Here is a 22,329-nt window from a genome sequence, read left to right on the forward strand (position 1 = left end):
GTGAACACAACACAACGCTGAGGACTTAACAGCAGACAGCAATAAGCTCAAATTGCACTTATTTCTCTTAAGAAAAATATATTTTTTTAAAGGACAGTTTATTAAATGCTAACATTCTCCTAATTTACCTCTTTGCACTAAAACAAATGGAAAAAAAAAATTCGGATACAGTTATTATGCTGTTATGTTACAAGTCTGAGCAATGTGGCCTCAAAACTAAAATGAGTTTGATACCCCTGTTAGAAGTAGATTCTACTATGACCGAACATGAACCAGTGGATATTTATTATATATATATATAGCATATATAGCAACTAATCTAATAAGTGAAAGCTAAAGGATACCTCTCCAAAAATTGCCTGAGACAGCTATTCTACTTAATGAATAAATAAATAAATAAATAAATAAATTCATTAATAATTAATTAATTAATAATGAAATAAGAAAAAAAAATCTATATTATAATAATTTCTTTCAACAGGTCTAACTTCTACTGTCACTGGTAGCAAGCCACCAGTAGACGTCACTCTTACTTTGTGTGCAAAAGGCATGCCACGCATTTTTGGAAAAGTACAAAAACGTTGTTGACAGTGCCAAATTTGGCAACGCATACGTGTAGAGGTGTGAGGGACAGTCACCGAAGCAAGTGGAAAAATATACAAGTAACAGTCAAAGGAATATTTTACATGTCTGTAGACATAATTTGTTTATTGCGTTGGCAGTATTGCCGTGAAACATGGCATTACAGAGAGATAAGAATATAATTAAGTGAGATAAGGTATTCATAAACGTGAAGCTGGACGAAGTATGACAAACATTTGAAGGGGAGATAGATAAGCCATCAAATTATTCACAGACACCGTTTATAATAGTTTGAACACGGAAATTATCACATTTTCTTTCCTGCTTTATTTACAAACATATTTATGATCAAGAACCATTGCAGCAAATGCAGAAGTCCTACTTATTGCTAGGAATGAATGGCAGGTGTGTAGAAACTGCAGTGATTTTTTAAAATATAAAGTTATAGTAGGCAATTTGCAAGAGCATTAAATGAAGAAATGGTGTTTGGTATTCTTTACTACTTGAATATCTTAAACAATAACATTTGATATTAAACTGCTGAAATAATTATAAATATGAAACAAATCAGCTTTCTTAAGTAAAAGTGTAAATAAATCCTCCAGTGAACAGATTCTGTTCTTAATGTTTTAATAGTATTTGAAGTCAGTTTAAACAACCCTCCGCTTGTTTTTTTTAATGTCATTATTTTCTTTTTTTTAAAAAAATATGCTGGAGCCTCATAACGGAACGACGCCTTCTTCGTAAATATGATTCATCTTTTACGCAAGCGCAGCAACTTCTACGTAAGGAAAGATAAGACATGACACCAGGAATGACCAGTGTAAAACCGGAATATGATTGTTGTGCTTTTAAAATAAAAGCAAAACGTCGCATTTGAAAACATACAGAAGGTTTTCGCATCGTTATGTTATATTTCTATACGTATTTTAATGCTAAAAACCCACCATAAAATGTTATTTTTGAAGTTTTGCAGATGAAAATCCACTCGCTTAATGTCGGAGTATTTTAATTTGAAATTCTCGCCGGAAAAGGAACCGCTTTTATTCCAACCACTTGACGCCGGCGGAGCAAGTCATTCAGAGGAGTACCAGGCACTGGTGAGTAAATGAGCTATAATCAGTATGTGTTTGTAAGCCTAACAAATTTTTCGCTTTGTGTAGACGCGTTTTTGCTCTGACCCCGTGTTTTTTTTTTTCGACGCCCACTAACCGGACTCGACCGGGTGACTTTATTTTTTTTTTTTTTTCCCTGAGGAGAGGCGACATTGACAGGCTGTGACCGCCACACATGTACGCAAGTGTCGCCGGTGGATGACTTTGTTTTGTTTTTACCAGCTCGTTACCGAGGTAAAACGTTAAGAAAAGTTGTAGACATGTGTTTCGGGAAAGGCGTTTGGTTGAGGCCGAAAAGAAAAGCATCTTCACGGGGCTGGTGAGGATTTAACCGGTGGTGTTGGGGGAAGTTGCTCATCCTAGCAAGCTAGCGGGTCCTCCTCCTGACAGCAGCCGCCGTGGGTCGGTGACATTACAGCCAAGTGTGTCTCCTTAGCTCGAGAATAACCACAAGACGCGTGAAATGTGGCAGTGTGGATGGCGTGAAGGGGGTGTGGTCAGCTTTACTCATTCATTCATCACTCATTCGGTCATTGCTCACGGGAACTTTTGTGTCCTTTGTTTCTCGGGTCATGGGGGGGAGACACATTCCTGTTCATAGCCTGCAACTATAACTTGTATTATTCCAGTTTATTCCCCTCTAGTCTTTGTAATGTCAGACAGAATTGTGAAATATTTATTGCAGATTCCTATAAGTCAAAGTGACTTATTTATATATATATATATATATATATATATATATATAAAACTTATAAACAGAAAGAAAATAGTGAATGCATCTGTTATGGTGTAAGGCTGTGCATGAGAGTTTGGTACCACTGTAGGCAAATCTTTTACACTACTGACTTTAAGTGACTAATAGAGGGCAGGTGTGTAGGCAGGCAGTCCCCTGATGACTTTAAAGCTGCAGGAAGGACTGAGGACAACTGCTGGTGAAGGAAGGGAACGACACAGCTGGAGAGATAATAGTTGTCTCTGATAAAAAGCCCCAGTCTGCTGCAGAAATGACGATGTGAGCTTCAGAACTGGACCACGGAGAGATAGAAGGTGATCTTATTCCCCCCGTATTCCCCAGCTCTCTGTTCTGTCGAGCGTCCGTGGGATGTGCTAGACAAACATGTCCGATCCATGGAGACCCCACCTCCCTCGCAGCCCGCAGGACTTAAAGGATCTGCTGCTAACGTCTTAGTGCCAGATACCACAGCGCAACTCCGGAGGTCTGGGGGAGAACGGGCCTCGGTGACTCAGGGCTATTTCTGTGGCAAAAAAAGGGGGGGGACCTGCACGTCGGTGAGGTGGTCGTAATGTTATGGCCGATCAGTGTTTGTGATGATGTGAATGACCCACTGCTCGTTTGTTTGAACAAGTTTCCTCATGAACTGAAGCATGTGACGCAAGATGCGACCTAAAGGTAGAGACTGTTATATGCTGCTCAGAGCGGAAAGTCACTTGAGCTGAGGTATAAAAATAACACTTTATTTAATCCAGCCTTGGTGATACAGAAGGTCATCATTAGCATGCGGCTAAGGCAGCTTGGCTCATGTTCTCGTATAATATGCAATTAAGCAATCTGCTGATCTGCACTGAGCTGTTTTATTGTAATTAAATCAGACGTTTTCAGCCATCGTCTTTAATAATAGTAGACCTGCATTGACCTACTTTTTAACACTGGTTGTCGCATCCAAACCGTAAAAAAACACTATAAGATATTTAAAGCCCATAAAACAAAACAAATGATCTAATTCTCGTATTTGACGGGTTTAAACCTGTAGATATTTCTTTGATGAAAGTTTGTCGCAATGATGATGATGATGTGACCCTACACTGCCTTTGTAATTGTTGATTAATTGGCTACACATGACCAGGGATGAAAATGTTATAAAGCTGATGATGCCTTGCGCTAATTTCTGTGTTGGAGCCATGGATGATATTATTAGTTGTCCTTTTGGGACTCCTCCTGTCATGACAAGTCACATTATGTGCTTTAAAAAGCTCTGAGCCTTGATGTTAGCGAGGTAACACAATGCACTAATTGCAGCTCTACATTTCTTATTCAAAATCCCTTTCAACCCCAATTTGCTTACCACGATGCCTGAACTGTTGCCATGGCTAACGATTGACAGGACAGTCCCTCAGGCGGGACGGAGAAAGGATGCGTCCCTTCTGCTGACTCACTACTCTCATCTCCATGTGCACTGCAGGTTATTTTGAGGACAAAGTCAAGACACAGGGTAGAGTGATTATCCTTCCCTCTGCAAAGAGACACAAACTTTTCACCTGACAAAAATCTTAAGCGCTGAATCTGATCTTATTCAGTCTTTGAGTGGGAAAAAAAGCTCAAATTTCAGAGTGGTTAAGCCTCCTTGTGTTGTTGTACTTGAACACATCAGATAGAGCTGATCGCGTCTTATCTGCGATCACAATCTGGGCTGTTATTTGTTTTCCTTCGCCTCGCTGGAATATGTCAAGCAGACTTATTGTGAAATGATTTGTGACAACAGCTTTGCTCCGGAGGAACAGAAAAGGCAAACAGTTGAGCAGCGCGCCTCCACATTCCTGTTAGAAATTGCTTCGTCATGCAGAAGATGAGGAAGGAAAGGAGGCAGATAATAAGCGGTTTTTAAATCCCGAGCTCATGGCTCTTCGTGTTTATTTGACCTTAAACTGGGCAGATAAACACACCCACATCTTTGTTCACAAACAAATCAAATCAGACAAGATCTTCATTTACTAAACATCATCGTTTTAGTCTTTCTTGGCTATTACATTCGCCGATCAGCCACAACATTATGACCACTGACAGGAGAGGTAAATGACACTGATCGTCTTGTGACGATTCAGTCAGCTGGGAAACCTTTGGACCTGGCATCCATTCACGTGGGTGTCACTTAGACATGCAGCACCCATCTAGACCAGACCAGACCATACACCCCCCCACCCCATAACAATGACCCTCTTTGATGGCAGCTGCCATCCCAAGCAGGATGCAGCCTGACACAGACACACAACACAAAAATGGTTTAGGAACAACATTAAAAAACATGAAAAACAGCACAGTGCCCCCATTAAGCTCTCTACACTTCTAATTATACAATGAGACACATACAATAAGAGCATCCTTTCTTCATCCCCTGCATCCATCTTTGTCGTCCCTTCCCATGAAGATGTAAGTTAAGATTTCATTCCCTTTCTCTTTCAGAACTTCTCAGCGGCACAAACATAATCACCTCAAGTTGTTTCCCAGAAAATTAGTAAATGGCTGATTTGTATTTGTTTGCAGTTTGAGAGTTGAGGCCTTTGTTTCAGTCTTGGGAGCCTGGGAGGTGTGTTATTCCTGCTTCCCGTCTGAGTCTCAGGAGAGTTAATTCAATAATTACAAGGGGTCAGACCTTCACAATTGCAAACGTAGCCGTACGTTTTGTTCCGCCGGTGCAACCTGAGTCACCCAGGACACGGTTTGGACAAGAAGAGCCACACCCTAACACCGGACAGGACAAGTCTGTGGGGGCTGTTTAAAAAGATCTGATTGTCCGGAGGAGAAAGCTCTTATTTTCTCCCTTTTGCGTTGTTGTGTGCCATTATGTTTACTTCAGTTTTACAGCACTTTAATTGCACTACTGCAAACAATATAATTTATCTCTCCATTTACCGGAATAATACTGGGAAATAGAGTCGGAGTTTGTAATTTTTGAGACTGACAAGGACTGATGTTTGAGGCTTTAAAGCTCCAAAAAAAGAACATGTTCTTTAGTAACTTTGGAGGATATTAGTGCACGTAATGTAAAAAATATATACACACATATATATACACACACAGCTCTGCAGGTCTTGGCATCTTGCAGCACATTGTTTTGACTTTACAACTTTGTGACCACCAACCACTGAGAAAAAAAACTCACTGCACTTGAATAAAATAAACACCTGCACTATTTCATCAGTTGACTGCAGTCATGAAAATGATGTCTCACCAGGCGTCTGGTGAAGCTTAAACTAATGATGGGTGAATATTGATATTCTGTTCCAGTATGCACGAGCTATTGCATAAGCTGTGTAGAACAAATGCAACTAGAATAGTTTGAGTTTTATCCCTCTTGACTTCAGATGACATGTGGAGGGTTGAGGTGTTTATTAGGAACAACTGCAGGTGCTGCATGCCTGAAATTCACTTACTGATTCAGTTACAGATTGAATACTCACCTGCAATTAGATTAATCTGTTTAGATTAACATGGGTGATGTCCTGATCATTTCCGATCGAGCTTAAGGTGTGAAGGATGGACATTCAGACTTCTTTTTTTAAGCTGAACCATGACCTGGACGAACCTTCAGACATAATGATCGGCTGCTCTTTGACTTCTGGCTAAAAGGATTTGTCTCCTGTTTGGAATTAACTTTCTGATGTTAACTCTGAACTTTGTCCCGAATTTCCTTCCCCCCTCGTGGACATTTATATCCTGCGGGCAGCGCGAGATGTATATTTCCATTTCAAACTGTGCATTAGCCTCCCGCAGCGCTTCATACGCCCCTAAACCTCGTCTAGGTATGAGCATGCTTGACTGGTGATTTGCTTTTCCTTTTCTGGAGAAGAGGACAATAGTCAGACGTTATGTAACGGTTGGTACTCAGCTGCCCTATAAATCCCTCCTCACCCAAGAGACAGGTGCTGTCTTAGCTATAGGCACAGCCCCTGCCGCCGCCTGGAGCCTATGATGGGACAAAGAGCGAGATAAAGATGGGCATAGATCGAGTGCGTGCAGCTGTTAGCTGCGCGAGACGGGAGCTGCGTGCGCGTAACGAGCACGGTCGTGCCGAAGAGCTGCCAAAGCCCGAGCGAAAGCGTAGCGTGGCCACTGGGCTGTGAAGAGCTGGAGACATCTGCGTGTTGAAAGACTCAGGAGGTGACTTCTAAACTGCTGAGCTATTTCTGGCAAAAACACTTGGAGGCAAAGCTATCAGCATAAACCAAATCTGCATAGAGGTCCACAGACAGGGCCGCCGCTGCCAAAAGGTGCACAGCGTCATTAGCAGGAGATTTAACAGGGTCACAACAAGGTTCTGGTGAGTTCTGGTCAATCCGGCTTTTCCGTCTGCGTCGCTTTACGCGGCATCTCGCAGGGACATTTCTGCACCACTTCAGTGCGTGTTTGTTTTTTTATAACCGGCTAAATGAGCCTGGTAGACTTGAAGGGAGAGGAGAATAACAGGAAGCTGGATGGAGAATTTCCGAAATGTGTTAAGATAAAAGCCAGTAACAACTGAAGGCGGGATGTTATTGTGTAAGAATTCTTGTTAAATGTTATTTTTACATTTTCCTTTCTCTCCGCTTTGTAATGTACACGAGATGGTTTGGGCCGCAAGCAGATTCTATCATTTTTGCCAAACTTTTGAGCCAAAACCTTCAATCCGGCCCCGGACACGTCAACTTAACCATGAGTGGCAGAAAGAATAAGAAGCGTTCATCATCCGTGCGCGATCATCTGTTGGTTGGGAGTGAATTCATTCCCGCATGTATGAATTCACACCTCTTTATATAGCCGACCACAGTGGATTATGTTATTATCAGCACACTGCGTGGATTGAGGAAAGCCCCTCACTTTGAAGTGGACTTCAATTTTAGCCGCTTGTGGTCCTAACTGTGTTTCTTTTCCTCGTAAGACACGCATGTGACTCCATAGTGAACCGGCGTCGCTGAGGACAAACAATTATATTAGACGCACACACACACACACAGGCTCACGCTCCTGCCCGGGTATTTCTTTAGCCCTTAGGCTCATATAAGCTGATGTGGAATGCAGCTCTTTATTATTTGGCGAGTGGGAAAGCAACTTGTTTAGATCACAGGTTTGTTCTTTGTTCGCTGCACAACACAATTAATCTGGTGGCTTTTATGACTTTAGTTGGGATTAATTGTGTAATAGCGTTGATTACTTCACGACATGACTAGTTGTTTGCTGTCCGATGCCAAAATGTGTGTCATGCCAGTGTGTGCGCACGGAGCGAAATGCACCTAAACACGTAGATAAACAAGACGACCGGCGCGTTCGCTAATTTACTTTCTCAGTAATTACGCCAAATGTAATTTCTGAGATATATTATGCAACATGTCATTAGTTTCCCACTCATTTCATCCACACGTTGACAAATGAATAAACATCCTGTGCAAATTTATAAACATGCTCCTAAAACACACAGCTAAAGTAAAGCGAATCACTGCATTTTATTTTTAAATTCCTGTATATATACAGAGACATTAATCATTGCCCGTGCTTTTTGCAGAACATTCACCTTATTGCCCATTCTCAGAAACCTTTGACAGAGTTGCAGCGTCCTCCGTGGGAAGCAAAGTTGCCCAACGTATAAGAAACGTGCCGGTACATAATGTCTCACTCGCTGTTCTGTAGTGAATTATTCCTCATTCGTTTGGCATTATATAGGAGACCAGGCTTTTATTATAAAAAGCCTTTTCTGTGCAAGTTGGTATTGACTTTGTGGAACAGAACGTCTCAATGTCGCTCCTGTGCGTTAAGAAAGAGTTGTTTTTAGAATATTTCCCTGTGGGGAAACACTGTGCGTAATCCTCATGTGATTTAACGGACCAGAAAACATTCTTCCATGGTTTGTCTGATTATTACCACATCCGTTATTCAGATAACCTTTATTTCTGATAACATTACCGACCGCATTACAACACTAAAAATTGTGTGTTTTCCTTTTTAATCTGAATGTGCAATTGTGTGGCTTGTTTTGCGTGTCCCTTAAGACGCTGTCATGTCTTTTTAAAGTTCCCCCATGGGGGCAAAATAAATTGATTTGAATTGAAATGTATTTTCAGCCATGTGAATGGCCTCCAGTGAGGTTATAGTCCCCCGAGGCTGAACCTTCATGGCTTTTTTGGGGGCCGACCGCTTTCAGTTGTGAATGAATGAAACTACTATCAGATGCTCTGACATGAAACTTCGGGCGTGTATTCATGTTCCCCAAAGGATGCATCACATTAACCGATCTGCTCACGGTGCGTACAGCAACACTATCAGTTCCACACTAATGATCCACCGACCTCACGTCCACACTTTGTGTTAGTTAGCGTTTAGCATTTAGCACATTTCAAGGGTCAAGCCTTGTGCTGAGCTTAGCAGTTTTACGCAGAGTGTGACGTTAGCATTTAGCTCAAGATACACTCTTTGAACCTTAACTGGGAAAAAAAAAAATGTGTTGAGGCAAATGCTAATGTCAGTGATGCCAGAACAATGCTAATATGCTGCTCTTGTTAATTTGACACCTTGAAATTGAAATTTTATGACTGGCTGAAATGATTTAAAAGGAGAGAGAGAGAGAAATACGAAGTTGTGCATTTACTTTGCTTCTAATCCTTGTTTTTTTTTTTGAAAATTGTGGGACTTGGCTCATTCGAGACTAAAACTATGTGGTCAGGTGGAAGAAAATCACTGTTTTGCTGAATTGGTCGCAGTCGTTTGCAGCTGCTTTGAGCATGTAAATCACTTCTTATGGTTTGTTGAAGACAGATATTGATCACTGGTGTCGAGTTTCCACATTCAGCCTGTGGTGTGTGTGTGTCTGTGTGAGTGAATGCATCAGACACAGATAGATGTGTGTGTGTGTGTGTGTGTGTGTGTCTGAGTAGCAGCCTCTGACTCAGTGTTGAATGGGTCCTGGAGTCACATGGCTACTTGTCAGCAGGCTGGAGGAGGAAACCTAATCCTGAAGAGGAAGGCTGCACGTTATCAGTCTGTGCGTGTTGGTCTGAGAGAGCACTTGGCTTCGACGACACACGATCGGACGCTCCACATCTCTAACTCTCGTTTCCTTTGTCTCCCTATCTCTGTTTTCTCCCTCTGTTTGCTTTCACCCTGCACTCTGACCAGACCCGGGTCTGTCTTCGCAGCAGAGTTCAGAATTGCACTACGATGTCTGCGGTGGCTTCTCTGCAGTAAGCACACAAAGGTACGGTACAATCCAGGATCTGTTTTCTTGCTTAGGAGTTGTCTTATTTGTCGCATTCTTACTATTTGTTGTTTTTCTATCAGTTTTATTATGTGTTTAATTCATTGTTTATATGGGCTGGTCTTTTAATTAGGTGACCAGACGGCGTTTATTTAGTCAGGTCTTAATGAAACTTATCTTAATTCTTCCTGCTTGCGTTAAATTTTCTTAAAATCTGGTTGACTTGAGGCGAGAATCGAGCTGAATCAGGCTTGAACTAAGGTGAAATGCTGCCAGCTGTAAACAAATCCTGCTCCACAGGTTGCTCAGTTAAAAAAAAAAAAAGTGTTTCAAACAAGCTGCTTTCTGGCCACTTATCTTGTGGTAGCACAAACATGCTCGTACAGAGTTATAAATCCTGAATTAGAGCTTTTAAGGACCATGTTTTGGGAAAAGGATGGTTCTATAAATGATGTGGTTTATTCAGAATTGACCATATATGGCTACATCAAAAAACAGACGTTGCTTTCTCAACCTTTTCCTTAAGCCACATTTTTTTTTTTTTTTTCGCAGTTAATCACTCTCATAGCTTTTTGTTTGTCTTTATTGAGTGATAATAGTGTTGTATTTACAGCAGCGTGCAGAATGTGCTTGATAAGAACTGAGGCCACAAATTACTTGGAACCATAAGCAACTCTGTGTTTTCTGAAAATACGAAGGATTGTCTGCTAAACAAATGAATCACACTGCCGTCTTTTAAGTTCTTTATTGAAACCTTTAACTTCTGCTCTCCTCCCTGTCATTGTCCTGCTTTTTTTTTTTTTTTAAGTACAGGCCTGTGTATTGGTTGAGGTTTGAACATTGCGATCAAGCTTCTATTTCTGGTCGGAGGCATTTTTACGGGCAGTTTGTGCGTTTTATTGAACTGTTCTTTAATTACGCCTTTTTTGATAGAATTTGTAGACGAGCGTGCAGTCTGCGGTCGACCGTCACGTTCCAAGCCCGACCCGACCGTGGCGTCTCGACCGAGCGCTGGTTTAAGACTCGTGTGGTCGTGCGTCGTGAGTTTGTTCAAGTTCGACTCGTAACCTCTGTCCTGACGTCTGCCTGTCTCACTTCTTTCCCCTTAATCTAATTACGAGGAGGAACAGCCAAGACTTTTTGACCTTTTATCTCTTTAAAGAAAGGTCACATGAGATGGAAGCGAATGATTTATATTTTTTAGATGCATGTGTCGCTATGGATTGAACTTTTTTTTTTTGCAAGTTGCTTGTGTCATTTAGGTTTCCATTGCAGTTTTTCGCAAAATAAAAGCGATATTTCTGAAATTTCGACAAAGTAAAATTGCGCTTTTTCAAAGGTGTTTTGTTCTCGTCTCACGATATCTCATAATTCCCTTAAATTTTCATGTCATGTGACACTTCGCTTTGAGGAAGATGTTTGAAATGAACTGGTCACATGACTCCATGTGTCATCGCCTGTGACGCAGGTGATGGGGAAATACGGGGAGAAAAAAGTGTTTCCTTTGTACTTTTGCGATATATCGATACATCTGAAAAACCACCTAATGAAAATGTTGAAGCAATATTTAAGTTTGGTTTTTTGAAATGTAGGTGTGCAATGTTTAGGTTTTGCACATTTCTAGGGAAAATGCAGCAAGTGCAGGTTTCTCCATTGAAAATCTGAGCAAACAAGATGCATTCTTATTTAATTCAGGCGAATTGTATGTGTGACTCACGTTCTTATAAAGAAGAGGGGTAGACTCTTCTCAGAAATGCCATCTTTTCTAAATTTTTTTTATTTTTTTTATCTGTAGTAGAAATTCACAACATACCGATGAGACTCTGGTGCATTGACAGTCTTCGGGACAAACGATCATCGATATCATAGATGTTACCAATAAGTAAATGCCAAACTGTCATTATCTCCTGACAGTCTGACACAAATGCCAAAACAGTCAGTGATATTGAGATAAATGTCAGATTAGGTTGGTTTGCCCATTACAGTCCTTATATAAATGACTTGTAGTTAAGAGCAATGGAAATGTCAAGTTGCTTCAGAGACTATAAACAAACACATTGATCTGTGAATAGAGCTTTTTTTCTTGTGTTTCTTGAGTTCAAAACATATATAACTTCATGAAATGTGTAGTTAATGAAAAAACCTTAAACAAATCTGCACTGGGTGTAACCACTCTGTACAAAAGAAAACTGGTTTAAGGTTGTAGGTTTTGCACTTGTTAGTTAGATAAGTTGTCTTGGAGACGCGAGGGGTGTTGTTTTGCAGATTTAGTGGTTCTATGTCTTATTATAATCCCAGACTGACTGCACTGATATTAAGCTCAGTGCACTATAGGGACCGGACCATCTGTTGCACGACTCCTTGTTGATCTGCATAATCAATGTGAGGCCAATCAGATAGCATAAGATTATGAAAAAGAACTAAACTAAACATCTAGAGTGGAATTGTGCCAGGAGATCTGTTTCTGTTATTTTGGAGGTATTTGTAATTAAAATAGGAGTGAGGCAGGGTTTGGTATTGCATTTTTGTAGTTTCCTCCTTGGAGGCAGCATCCTTTAACCTGAGTGCACACTTTGTTCTTTGTGTCGTCACACTCTCCAGGGGTGCAACACTTGTTATGCTGTGACGAGATGAGTTAACCTATAATGTATAATAATGTATAATATTAACCCAGTTGATCGTTGAACTCTTTGTCCAGTCTATACATATGTTATCTTTGAAGTCTACGTCCAGCCCATAAAGACACTGTCCTTCATGTCTGATGTTACAGATGGTAGAAATAATTCCATAGTAGTTCTGTTTTTTTTGTTTTTTTACTAAAGTAGGTTTGACTCTCCTGACAAGTGTCCGTCTGCAGACGTTCTTCCTGTTTTAACTCTTACTTCCTCCCAGAAGGACAGTTTTCCCAAAGCCCCGCGTGCGCACAATTGAAGCAAAGTTTAGCAACAAAAAGGTTTTTTCTTTTTTCATGTAAAACTCTTTCATGGACGACTCATCATCCCGTAGGAACACTTTGCAAAGACCTGGGCTTCTCGATGTTTCTGGAACAACGTGACGAAACTCTTCCCTGGGAGACGCAGAGCATCGTGTCCTCACTTCCTCTTGCACTGTCAGCACTCATCCATGTCCTTGTGGTCACTTCAGTTATTCCACAGGGGGACAACCAGTTCCTTTTTATTCAGCGCTCTGATGGGCTGATTGTACCTGACAGCACAAAGAAAACACTGTGATCATTGAGGACTGCGTTGGCTTTTTTGTGCTTGCTTAATAAGACAACAGCAGGAGCTATTATTGTTTTCTGATCATTACTGTTATCCTAATGGTATTATTACACGCATGCCCTGAGGTAGAAAATCTGGTTCCCATGGTTTTTGCCCAGGATCCCAGGGTTCAGTAACTTTATCCCTGTGTAGCCAGCCCTGCCTCTTCAACAGTGGTGGAGTCTAGGTTTACTGAGAAAGTAATCTTCGTGCTCACTCAAGGAGCCTCTTTTATTGCACAGACTGGAACGTCTCAAGCCCCTGTGTAATTAACATTTGGTGCTGTGATTAGGAGCTGGCTAATGTATTTGGATGTAATTTACCTGATGTCTTGGCAGGTGAAGTGTTGGTTTAGTTCACATCCGAACACAAGTTCACGTCGTCCTTACATACTTGTGTTTAATCTCTTGATTGTACTTTAATGAAACATACTTCAATGAAATCTCTCGCTGTCAACAAGGTCATTGATACGGTTGTGTCCAGGCATCGGGACGGCTTATCGTTCCTTTGATAGCTGCTGGCAGAGCGTGATTTCAAGCTGTGACACCGAAAAGTGAAACAAAAGGGAGCCCTGCTCTGGCTCCAGACTGAATGAAAACGGTCGTGTTTGTTCGTAATGTTGCTAATGAGACACTCTGAGGATTTCACGACTGACTATGGAGGTGACTGGCATACTGAAACAACCCTAAAACAACACACGTTTCATTGTGCGATTTAATTAGGTCGTTACATATGCATCAATAAATACATATTTTATACTTTGGTACGCTTGGACTAAACCAACATATATGTTCGTCTGTGCCTAATTTCTATTATAGATAGGTTGGTTTTAGTCTTGTTTTGTCAATACAGTCAATTTTTTTTGTCTCGCCAACCAAATTTTTCAAACTCTCAGTTGTCACTTTTGAGTAAATGCCACATTTATGTTTGTGTTATTGTACGCCCGTTTGTTTTTTAGTGAGCCGCTCTAGCTGCCTGAGTTGCAATTACGTCTGAATTCCTGTGGTTATGGCATACAGTATATCAAACGCAGCAGGAGTGACGGAGCTGAGGCACATGTCGTCGCTTATCAAAGGGTCCTCCACACAGTAGCATTGAGTTATCTGGTTCTTATCTGGCTCAAGTGGCTGATGACCTTGAACGGCCCTAAGAAAGTGTCGCAGGACTTGAAATTCAGAATAAGAGAAATTATTACAGTGGGTTTATTTTTAAGCCTGCTGGCAATAACAACTTTTGCCGTTATTTATTTTCATTATTTCTGAAGTATGACGTCACTGTTTACAGTGTTTACTTCATAATAAAAATTACATTCACTTGTGGCAATTGTGTTTCTGAAGTCAGCTGCGGGGGCTTCCAGGAAATCCTGAATGTGTTGATCACTCCTCCCAGTGGAGATGGTATTCGGACCAGGAAGTTGGCATAAAGTCTTCACGTATAATGTTTGGCTTCAAATTCTTGGTGGGTAATGATTGATTGATGTCAATGGACGCTCACTATTGACCTGGAGCATGTTCGTAAAGTTCATCGTGTTGCATTAGAAGCTTATTTATTTATTGGCCTTGATTTAGGGCACTAAACTCAAATGCGACTTTATTAAAAGGAGCGCTTTCTGGTGTTGCAGTCCTCCACTAAATGCCTCTTCATGACTCTTATAATGTTCAGCTTATGTTGAAACAATATCAGAAAGGTGGCGATTCAACTGGGTGACAATTAATCTCTAAACTCTTATTTAGCCTAATAAGAATGAATTTTTTCCGGTGTACCTAATGAACTGGCAATTTAAAATGCACTACAACCTTTAAGCTGAAAATCAGAACCATGTGCTGGAACCTAGTGCCTCATATTCAGAGATTATTTCCCCATTTGCCTCAGGTTTGAAGCCGGTCTTCATGTGAACTAACCCCTCTATCTGTATCAATCTCCAGGTTATGCTGCCCAAAAGCTGTCTGAGTCCCAGTGAGAAAGAGAAGGGCTAAAGCCGCACCAATCCAAACCAGCTTTCCAGAGCCTCTCCAGCAGCGACTCTACTGCAGAGCCATGAGCAACCCCAGCGCGCCCAAACCAGCCTCAAACGCCGTGGCATCGGTTGTTCACAGCGTAAGTAAGACGCAACTACGTGCAGCCGCCGGTCACATGATGAATCTCGGGAGGCAGAGCTGGTGGTCCTGGTGATAAATCAGACAACATGCACCTTAACACTTCTTAACATTCAGGAGACTGTAGCCTCAGTTCACATTCTGCTTTTGCTGGATTTATGCTGCATCAGCTTCCTCCCTCTCCTTTGGCATTGGAGTGTATATTTTGGACAGAGCTGTTCCCTCCAAATCTAGTCACAACCAATTCCCTGCCAACTTACAGCCGTTCTGACTACAAAAATAAATATGTTCAGAATAGCCCAAAAACACTTCAGAAGTTCACGGAGAACGGCTCCAGTTAAAATTCCCCCTCTTATTAGAGCGCTGGACGATGTCAACAGTTCCACATCTAAAAAAAACATAAAAAAACAATTCCTTCCTCTTTTCTTTAAGTTTAACTGTTGCTACTGGTTTTTATTTCAGCTGTGTGATAATTTTAGCACGTAATGAAAAACCTGATTTTTGTGGCTCCGGGTGAGATCGATGTGATAAAGCTCCAAGGGCGACTTGTCAGGAGCCAAAAAAAAAAAAGCAATTATTTCTCATCTCAAGACGTTCTCAGCAAGTTCATCTCATGATTAAGCTGGTGCAGCAGAACATATCAGTAGCCTAAAGGGCAAAGCCACCAGTGAACATTGCTGGATTTCATCAGCGTGAGGTGGAAGGTGGATTCCAGGAATTACGTTCCATTGCATTTCAGGAATTATAGGGATTTTGTGTTTATTTTTATTGATTTACCCACAGTTTCCAACAGATTCTGTTACTTAAGTGAAAGATTCCCATCTTTCCCAGAACCTTAACCCATATTTCTGGTAGGGTTCTGGGCCATGGCCTGAATGTGTAGGTGGTAAATATTCCACTCACTAACTACTCATAGGGGCCACTGTTGACAGCCTTCTGTCTACGCTTTTATTGAGTTTCTCAGAAACGAGAGCGTATTCTTGCTCAAAGGTTAATTCATCAGCAACAAAACTGAAATGTGCTGTTTTCACCACAACCCCACGATCGAGGAAACCCCTGCTTTCCCTTAGCTTTGCGTTTTTGTGTGCCTTCTGTCAGCTGCTTCCTGTCAAATGTTGCACAACTGCGTGACCGCTGTTACAGCTCCTGCATCTACCTACGTGAAATCTGCTGGAGAGAGGGTTCCTGACAGACGTAAACAACTTAAGAGCCGTTTGAAATCAAATCCGACCAGTTAAGGCAGAGAATGCAAACTATTTAGGTGATGTATGTGGATCCATGACACTTAACTACTGATCCCTGAAAGATGTGTGGAGACACTATAGATTTAACTACCCTGTTGCCTTGACCAGCATTTTCAAAGACATAAAAAAGTGGTTGAATAGCTTTAAATTTTCATAGACGCCAATCTGTCCAATGCCTTTATAAAGTCTGAGGCTGTAGACGACAATCTGACTTGGCTGTAATAGCAACTACATGCAGGTTGTCTGGTGTCCAAGAAGTTCACTACAGATAAAAGTGTTGTTCCTTAACAGTTATTGGCTGTTCTTTTGGCTCCAGCTCTGAGTTAATTATTATCTCTTTAACAATGTGAGTATGTGTAGTCAGGGAGAGTTCAGATAATCCTGTTTGAATTTTAAGGGCTAACATTGTGAAACTAACGTTTGAGTAATGTCTTCTTCCTGACGTGGAGATCTGCCCTGATCACGTGACACGGGCTCAACTGAAATAGGAAACAGTTTGTCATCCATAAAAGATCCTGGCGCGTCTAGATTGAGACTTTGGAAAAGAAAATATCGCTATCTTGTTATATTCTAGACCCCCTGTAATTTGATGGACTATCTCTATGGATATAAGGTGAGTTTGTCCACTTCATAGAGGACTAAAGGCGGCACGTGAGTCTTACGCGGTGTTTATTCTTTATCTGTAGCGTGCGCGATATACGTACTTGTTCTTATCATTCCCAGTAGGTCATTATACATTATCCTACAAAGGGGTAAAGAGAGATTTTCTAAGCGTACGTGTAGCCTGATTTGGGTTCTTTGGGTAAATTTAACCCGAGCACGAACCCCAGCAGCTGGTTAATATTCAGTCTGGCCCTTATGCTTTTGAGATGCACTTGTACTTTGTCAACAGCTCAACTTTAGCTCAGCTCAACCTATTCCCCTTAGGCATTAGAAATCCTAGGTAATAATTACTTCCTAATGTTATCTTAATGCGTCACTAGTCACAAATAGTCACCCTTTTAATGTCAGCAGGTGGATTTGGATAGGTGTTTTCACATGGAAACACAGAGAACATTTATTTGTTTTAGACGTTTGCTTCAAAAGCAAAAGCCCTTTTCCTTTACCTTACCCAGGCATGCTAAAGGTCGCGGTCCTTCGCAGAGCAGAACCCGTAGATGACTTTTATTTATATCTCCTTAAAGAACTATTAAAGAACGATTTTGGTGGAAATGACACCTTTATTGTGTATTGCTTTGTAAGATTGATACCACTCGTGTGTTTCTCTAATATGGCAAGGAGCAGTTAGCCTAGCTTAGCGTAAGGGCAGCACACCTGAGCCCGTACAGAGGAAATAAAATCCACCTACTGGCACCTCTACAGCCCACTTTTAACATGTTATATGTATATTGTTTCAGTTTGAAAACATCAGACTGTCGTTTGACAGTGGTTATGTGTCTGACTTTTTGTTTTTCTTCTTATCCTAACTCGCATCAATGGAAAAAAGGGTCAAATTATCTCTTGATCGTCTGCCATTTTGCAGATTACATATTTTTTTTTGCCTTCTTTATGTCACACGTGCGCAGTAATCATGCTGCTGTATCTGGTTAGCATTGGGATAGCATTGAGCTAATCTGTTCGTTGTAGAGTTTTGGGCAGAGCTAGGCTAGCTGTTTTACACAAAGCTTCAAACGTTATGAACGACCTCTCCTTGAAGGCTGCTGCCCTTTTAAGGAGAGTTTAATTAAATTTTAAATTATTTTACTACCATCTAGTTCAAAATATGTATTTCTGTCCTTTTAATCATTTTGTGATGCATTGGATTTAAGTTATGACTCATTTTGGATTGTCACTCCTGTAGTTTGGGAGCTAATCTAATCTAGCCCTGTGAATAATGAGTTGTGCTTGTATGGTGCAAATTTAACACTGAGACACCTCATGTCTGAACGCGAGCCATTAGTCACACCACCTCCTCCCTATCACTTTTTTATTATTCTCACCATGTCTTTCCTGTGACATGTATCTGGCAGCTGCTGCAGAGCTAGACAAGCTCAACGGAGTTTCCTCAAGAAACATAAAACCATGTAGCACATAGTGTGTAATACCAAGGAGATGACTGTTAAATGCCTGTGTCCTGGTACCAGTTAAACTGAGTAATTGAAGGTTATCTCAATTGCAAACATATTTCCACATGTAAAAAGAGGAAAACGTGCCTAATTTATGCTCCAATAAGAAGGTTTCATACGTCAGTGCTTGAAAACTGGGTTACAACTCCTGTGCCTCCTCAGAATAATCTGAAGCCCTGAGCATATTGCAGAGTGGTATTTCCTTGCAGAGATGTGCAGGAATCCAGTGACTCAGCCACATGGTACGACATGATCACTACAGCATCCGCAGCCTGACCCCCTCCCCTCCCCTGGCTCCTGCAAGTGCTGACTGTGTGGGATTTGAGACACAGATAATCTCCTGTGGCCTCCGCACACCGTAGAGTGTCCACCTTGTTATACAACACAGTTAATGCACTGGCACGGTAGTTTTTAAGCAGTGACCTTTAAAAGATTGGCGGTGAGAAGGATTGACATGGAATTTAGATCAGATGTAAAAGTCTCATTAAGAATGAATTGTAAACACTTTGGTTAAGACCTTAATTTTCCTCCAGCACCATCATCAGGTCTGAATTCAATTTATCCAGTATTTTAGTTTATGATTGAGAACCTGCAAACCCTAACGTCATCCACGGGGGGAGCTATACCAGCTGTTATTGGGTGAGAGGCAGGGTACGCACTCATCGTCTATCACATGCAAACATAGGGTCAATTTAGAATCGCAAGTTAACCTAACAAAGTATCTGGAGAAATGTGCAAACTCCTTCTGTGAACATGGACGTCTTAAAAAGTAGCATAGTTATTATAATCATGTTAGCATGCTATCATGTACCATTGTGCTCCAACCTTTTTTATTGTGTTGTGACTAGTCCTCAATACTTAGTTTGGTTCCTTTCCTTAAACCTCATGATTTGGAATGACAATAAAAATGCAGAACCCGTGATAAATTTACCCGTTTCTCACACAAGAACATAAATTCATATTGTGTTGCGTTATCCCATGAGTGATAATTACTGGTTGCAAGGTTAGCACAGCTCTTATCAAATTTAACAGGGAGAAATGCATTGACATGCTTCAGCTAGTGCGTTTAAGCTTCAAGGTTGAAGCGGAGACCCTGCGTCCTCATATGGGGACGTTAAGTTTCAGGTGTGTAGCAACTTCTTGTGCTTCATTTAGACTTTTATCCTCATTATAGCAGGAATTTCAGTGGATTTATTCTGCAGCCAATCAAAAAAAAAATGTCGACAAGGAACAAAACCTCATTTTACAGTTCAAACTTTTCTAGTTTAATGTGATGCGCAAATGGAACGATTTCTATCGACACTAACGAGCTATAACTTTGCTCATTAGCAAGTAGCGAGTTGAGGACATTGGGAGTTTTTATACTTCTTAGGTCCTTCTAATCCTAAATTCCTTGGAGAAATTAAAAAAAAAAAAGCTAAAGCTCAGGTCTCAGGAGGTTAAAGACGTTGAAATATTGTAAATCAGCCATCATTTGTGGCTTCACATTTTAATGACGTTTGATTATTCCCTTTTAAAATGTCTTTACAAAAACCTAAGACATTTAGTTCCTATGCATTTGCATTACCCTTCAAGTCGCATTGACTGAAAGCACCTAGGTCAATATTTAGGCTTCACGCGGCAAAGTTAAAATGTGGAGATGAATGTCAGCATCAGGTTTTGTTCCCGACTGTTCAAACACGGCTTGTTCTTTCAGGCAGCATTTGTCCTCAAAGGGGGAATGAGAGTCTTGTTTATTCTGTATTGGCACAATGGGCAAACTGGTGAATGTGGCAGGTTGGCTGATACGCCTCCGATTATGGTATCACAAGGCTTTGATAAGCAGGGAGAGAGGGATGTCTCCCGCCTGCAGGTCTTAATTGAGGTGCCGAGGGTCAGAGCTCCAGTGCTGTCATGGTGGAAGGTGCCGACTCTTGTTGTCACGTAAAAAAACCCTTTTGATTGAGCTCACGTTGCCATGAGTGAGGTAAGTCACTGGGAAAAAAAATGTTTGTCTTATTCGGGTTTTCTTTATCGTCTGGTCAGTTTTGTTTTTTCTCCCCTCGGCTTGTTTTCGTACTCGGTGTGGTTGTGGAAAATTCTCTCACCTCTTTGAGAATCCCTCACACATCTCTCCCACCTCTGGGGATTCACTGTGAAACCATGATATGAATGAGGGCTCTGTAAAAATAAACTGCCGGATCGTGTAGCAGCACTCGGGGTGCTTCAGTCATCTGGATAGAGTCAGCGTAGTCCAAGTTTTTTAAATTAAATATTGAACTATTGGTAGTGATGCGTGTTATATAATGATAATAATAATAAATGTCTGCAACATAAAAGTTAATTTTAACGTTCGGTTCCAGTGAGTTAGATTAACGGAGCAGGTTTCACTCAACAAAGGAAAATGTGGCTCCGCTTAAACTAAATATAAGTGTCTGTGTTGTCGGTGACAAATTGCTGTTGTTTGCTCTGAAGGTCGCTGAGGTGAACGTGGAGTTTGTTCACATCTCCTTTTGAGTCTTTTGTCAGGAAAAAAAAAAAAATAGCTATTGAACCTTGGGTCAATATTGAATGTTTGCCTGAAAGTCTTTTACTTATAAATCTGTGCTGGTCAACAGGTGAGTGCAGGGCTTTCTGCTTCGGTGCTTCGTTGCTTCTGTGTGGCATGTAAAAACAAACCAGATAGCATAGCTGTATGTCTCATGTTCATCAGTTTTTTACACTTTCTTCAACATCTCTGCATTTACGAGAATCTCCTGAGCCGTATGTTACTACACAGTCAGTTTAAACGCCGCTTCGCATCGTGCACAAGTTAAAAACTGCTCTTCTTCTCTTATATAATATGAGAATAAGGCATTTTGAGTTATTTTAATTCTAAATTTATTTGTGCTTCTCAGTGCATTTAGTTTCTTTAGTTATCAGGACATGTATCATAAAGCTAAAACGATGACGGCTAAACTGGTTTGAGGACATTTCGCCATCCTAGAGTTTAGGTTTTTACTAGGAACATGATTGTGCTAGTGTCGGTTAATGAGCCAATACTTGCCTCAATCAGAGGAAGTTGTTCACATTAACCTGGTTGGTGTCCTCTTTCAACCTAAGTGGCATCTATTTAAGAGCCAGAAACTCTCCAGAAGGTGTGAATGGGGGTGAAACTTTCTGTGACGTTGGAAGTGGCTGATAAATGATTTTACAAACAATCTATCTTCCTTGACTAAAGTGAGGACGTGTTGTCCTCATTAGAGTGTCCTTTCAGCCCTTTGAACCCCCCGGCCACATGAGTTTGAAGTGACCAGACGCTCCGGAGTAAAACCTGAACGCACCACTGGTCATTTAGAAAGTGAAGAATGCGTCTAGGTTCAGTTTCTTTAGATACACCAATGCCACTATTTGAACATAAAAACAACACATGGAAAATATGCACATTTTACCTAATCACAGATTCTGTGATTAGGGAATTAAATCAAAATGCTTGAGATGGAGCTGGTTTCAACTCTTCACCTTTAATTTCTGAAGCATATGAAGCCACTGTCTTAGTGCAGTATAAACTGAAATAGGAAGGAGCTGCAGGTGGGAGAATCCCATGTTTTCTGTTGCTCCCTGCAGCGGAAAAGAAAACCGTAACGTATGACTGACACATTGGGCGTCCTGGGAACCATTTACCAGGGCACCATCAGATGACTTGTGGCCCCCGAGTTTGGCCACAGGCAGCGATCGCTGCAGGATTCGAATGCACCTGTGCAGTAGCCATGGCAACGCTCTGTTTGCAGTAGTAGGTCCTCACACTGTCTCGCTGTTGTCCATCCTTATCACAGTATCCCACCGGCAGATCTGTTTTCCTGCAGCGTGCTGCGTCACGCTGCAGGAAAACAGATCGGTGTATCACCCTCGAGATCCCCGTCGCACCCCGGCATGGAGAAAGCGTAACCGATCGAAGCACATGACTATTGTTTCCGATTTGAAGCGCCTATATATCGAAGAATGTGA

The 22,329-nt window shown here is 41.2% G+C and overlaps 1 protein-coding gene across 5 annotated transcripts in view; it reads left to right on the forward strand.

The window, feature by feature from the left end:
• The first annotated feature begins 1,640 nt into the window (after nt 1–1,640).
• Nucleotides 1,641–22,329, forward strand: part of slc4a2b (solute carrier family 4 member 2b) — a 37,116-nt gene continuing 16,427 nt past the window's right edge. For 2 of the 5 annotated variants that reach the window (XM_047612217.1, XM_047612218.1), the window contains exons 1-2: nt 9,430–9,658; nt 14,844–15,015. In XM_047612217.1, the coding sequence (XP_047468173.1) occupies nt 14,956–15,015 (60 nt within the window). In that variant the 5' untranslated portion in view covers nt 9,430–9,658; nt 14,844–14,955. Of the gene's footprint in view, nt 1,683–9,425; nt 9,659–14,843; nt 15,016–16,600; nt 16,872–22,329 lie in introns of those variants that run through there. The other 3 variants (XM_047612214.1, XM_047612215.1, XM_047612216.1) reach the window with 3 other exon arrangements.

This window comes from Mugil cephalus, chromosome 18, assembly GCF_022458985.1.
Source record: "Mugil cephalus isolate CIBA_MC_2020 chromosome 18, CIBA_Mcephalus_1.1, whole genome shotgun sequence".
NCBI lineage: Eukaryota > Metazoa > Chordata > Actinopteri > Mugiliformes > Mugilidae > Mugil > Mugil cephalus.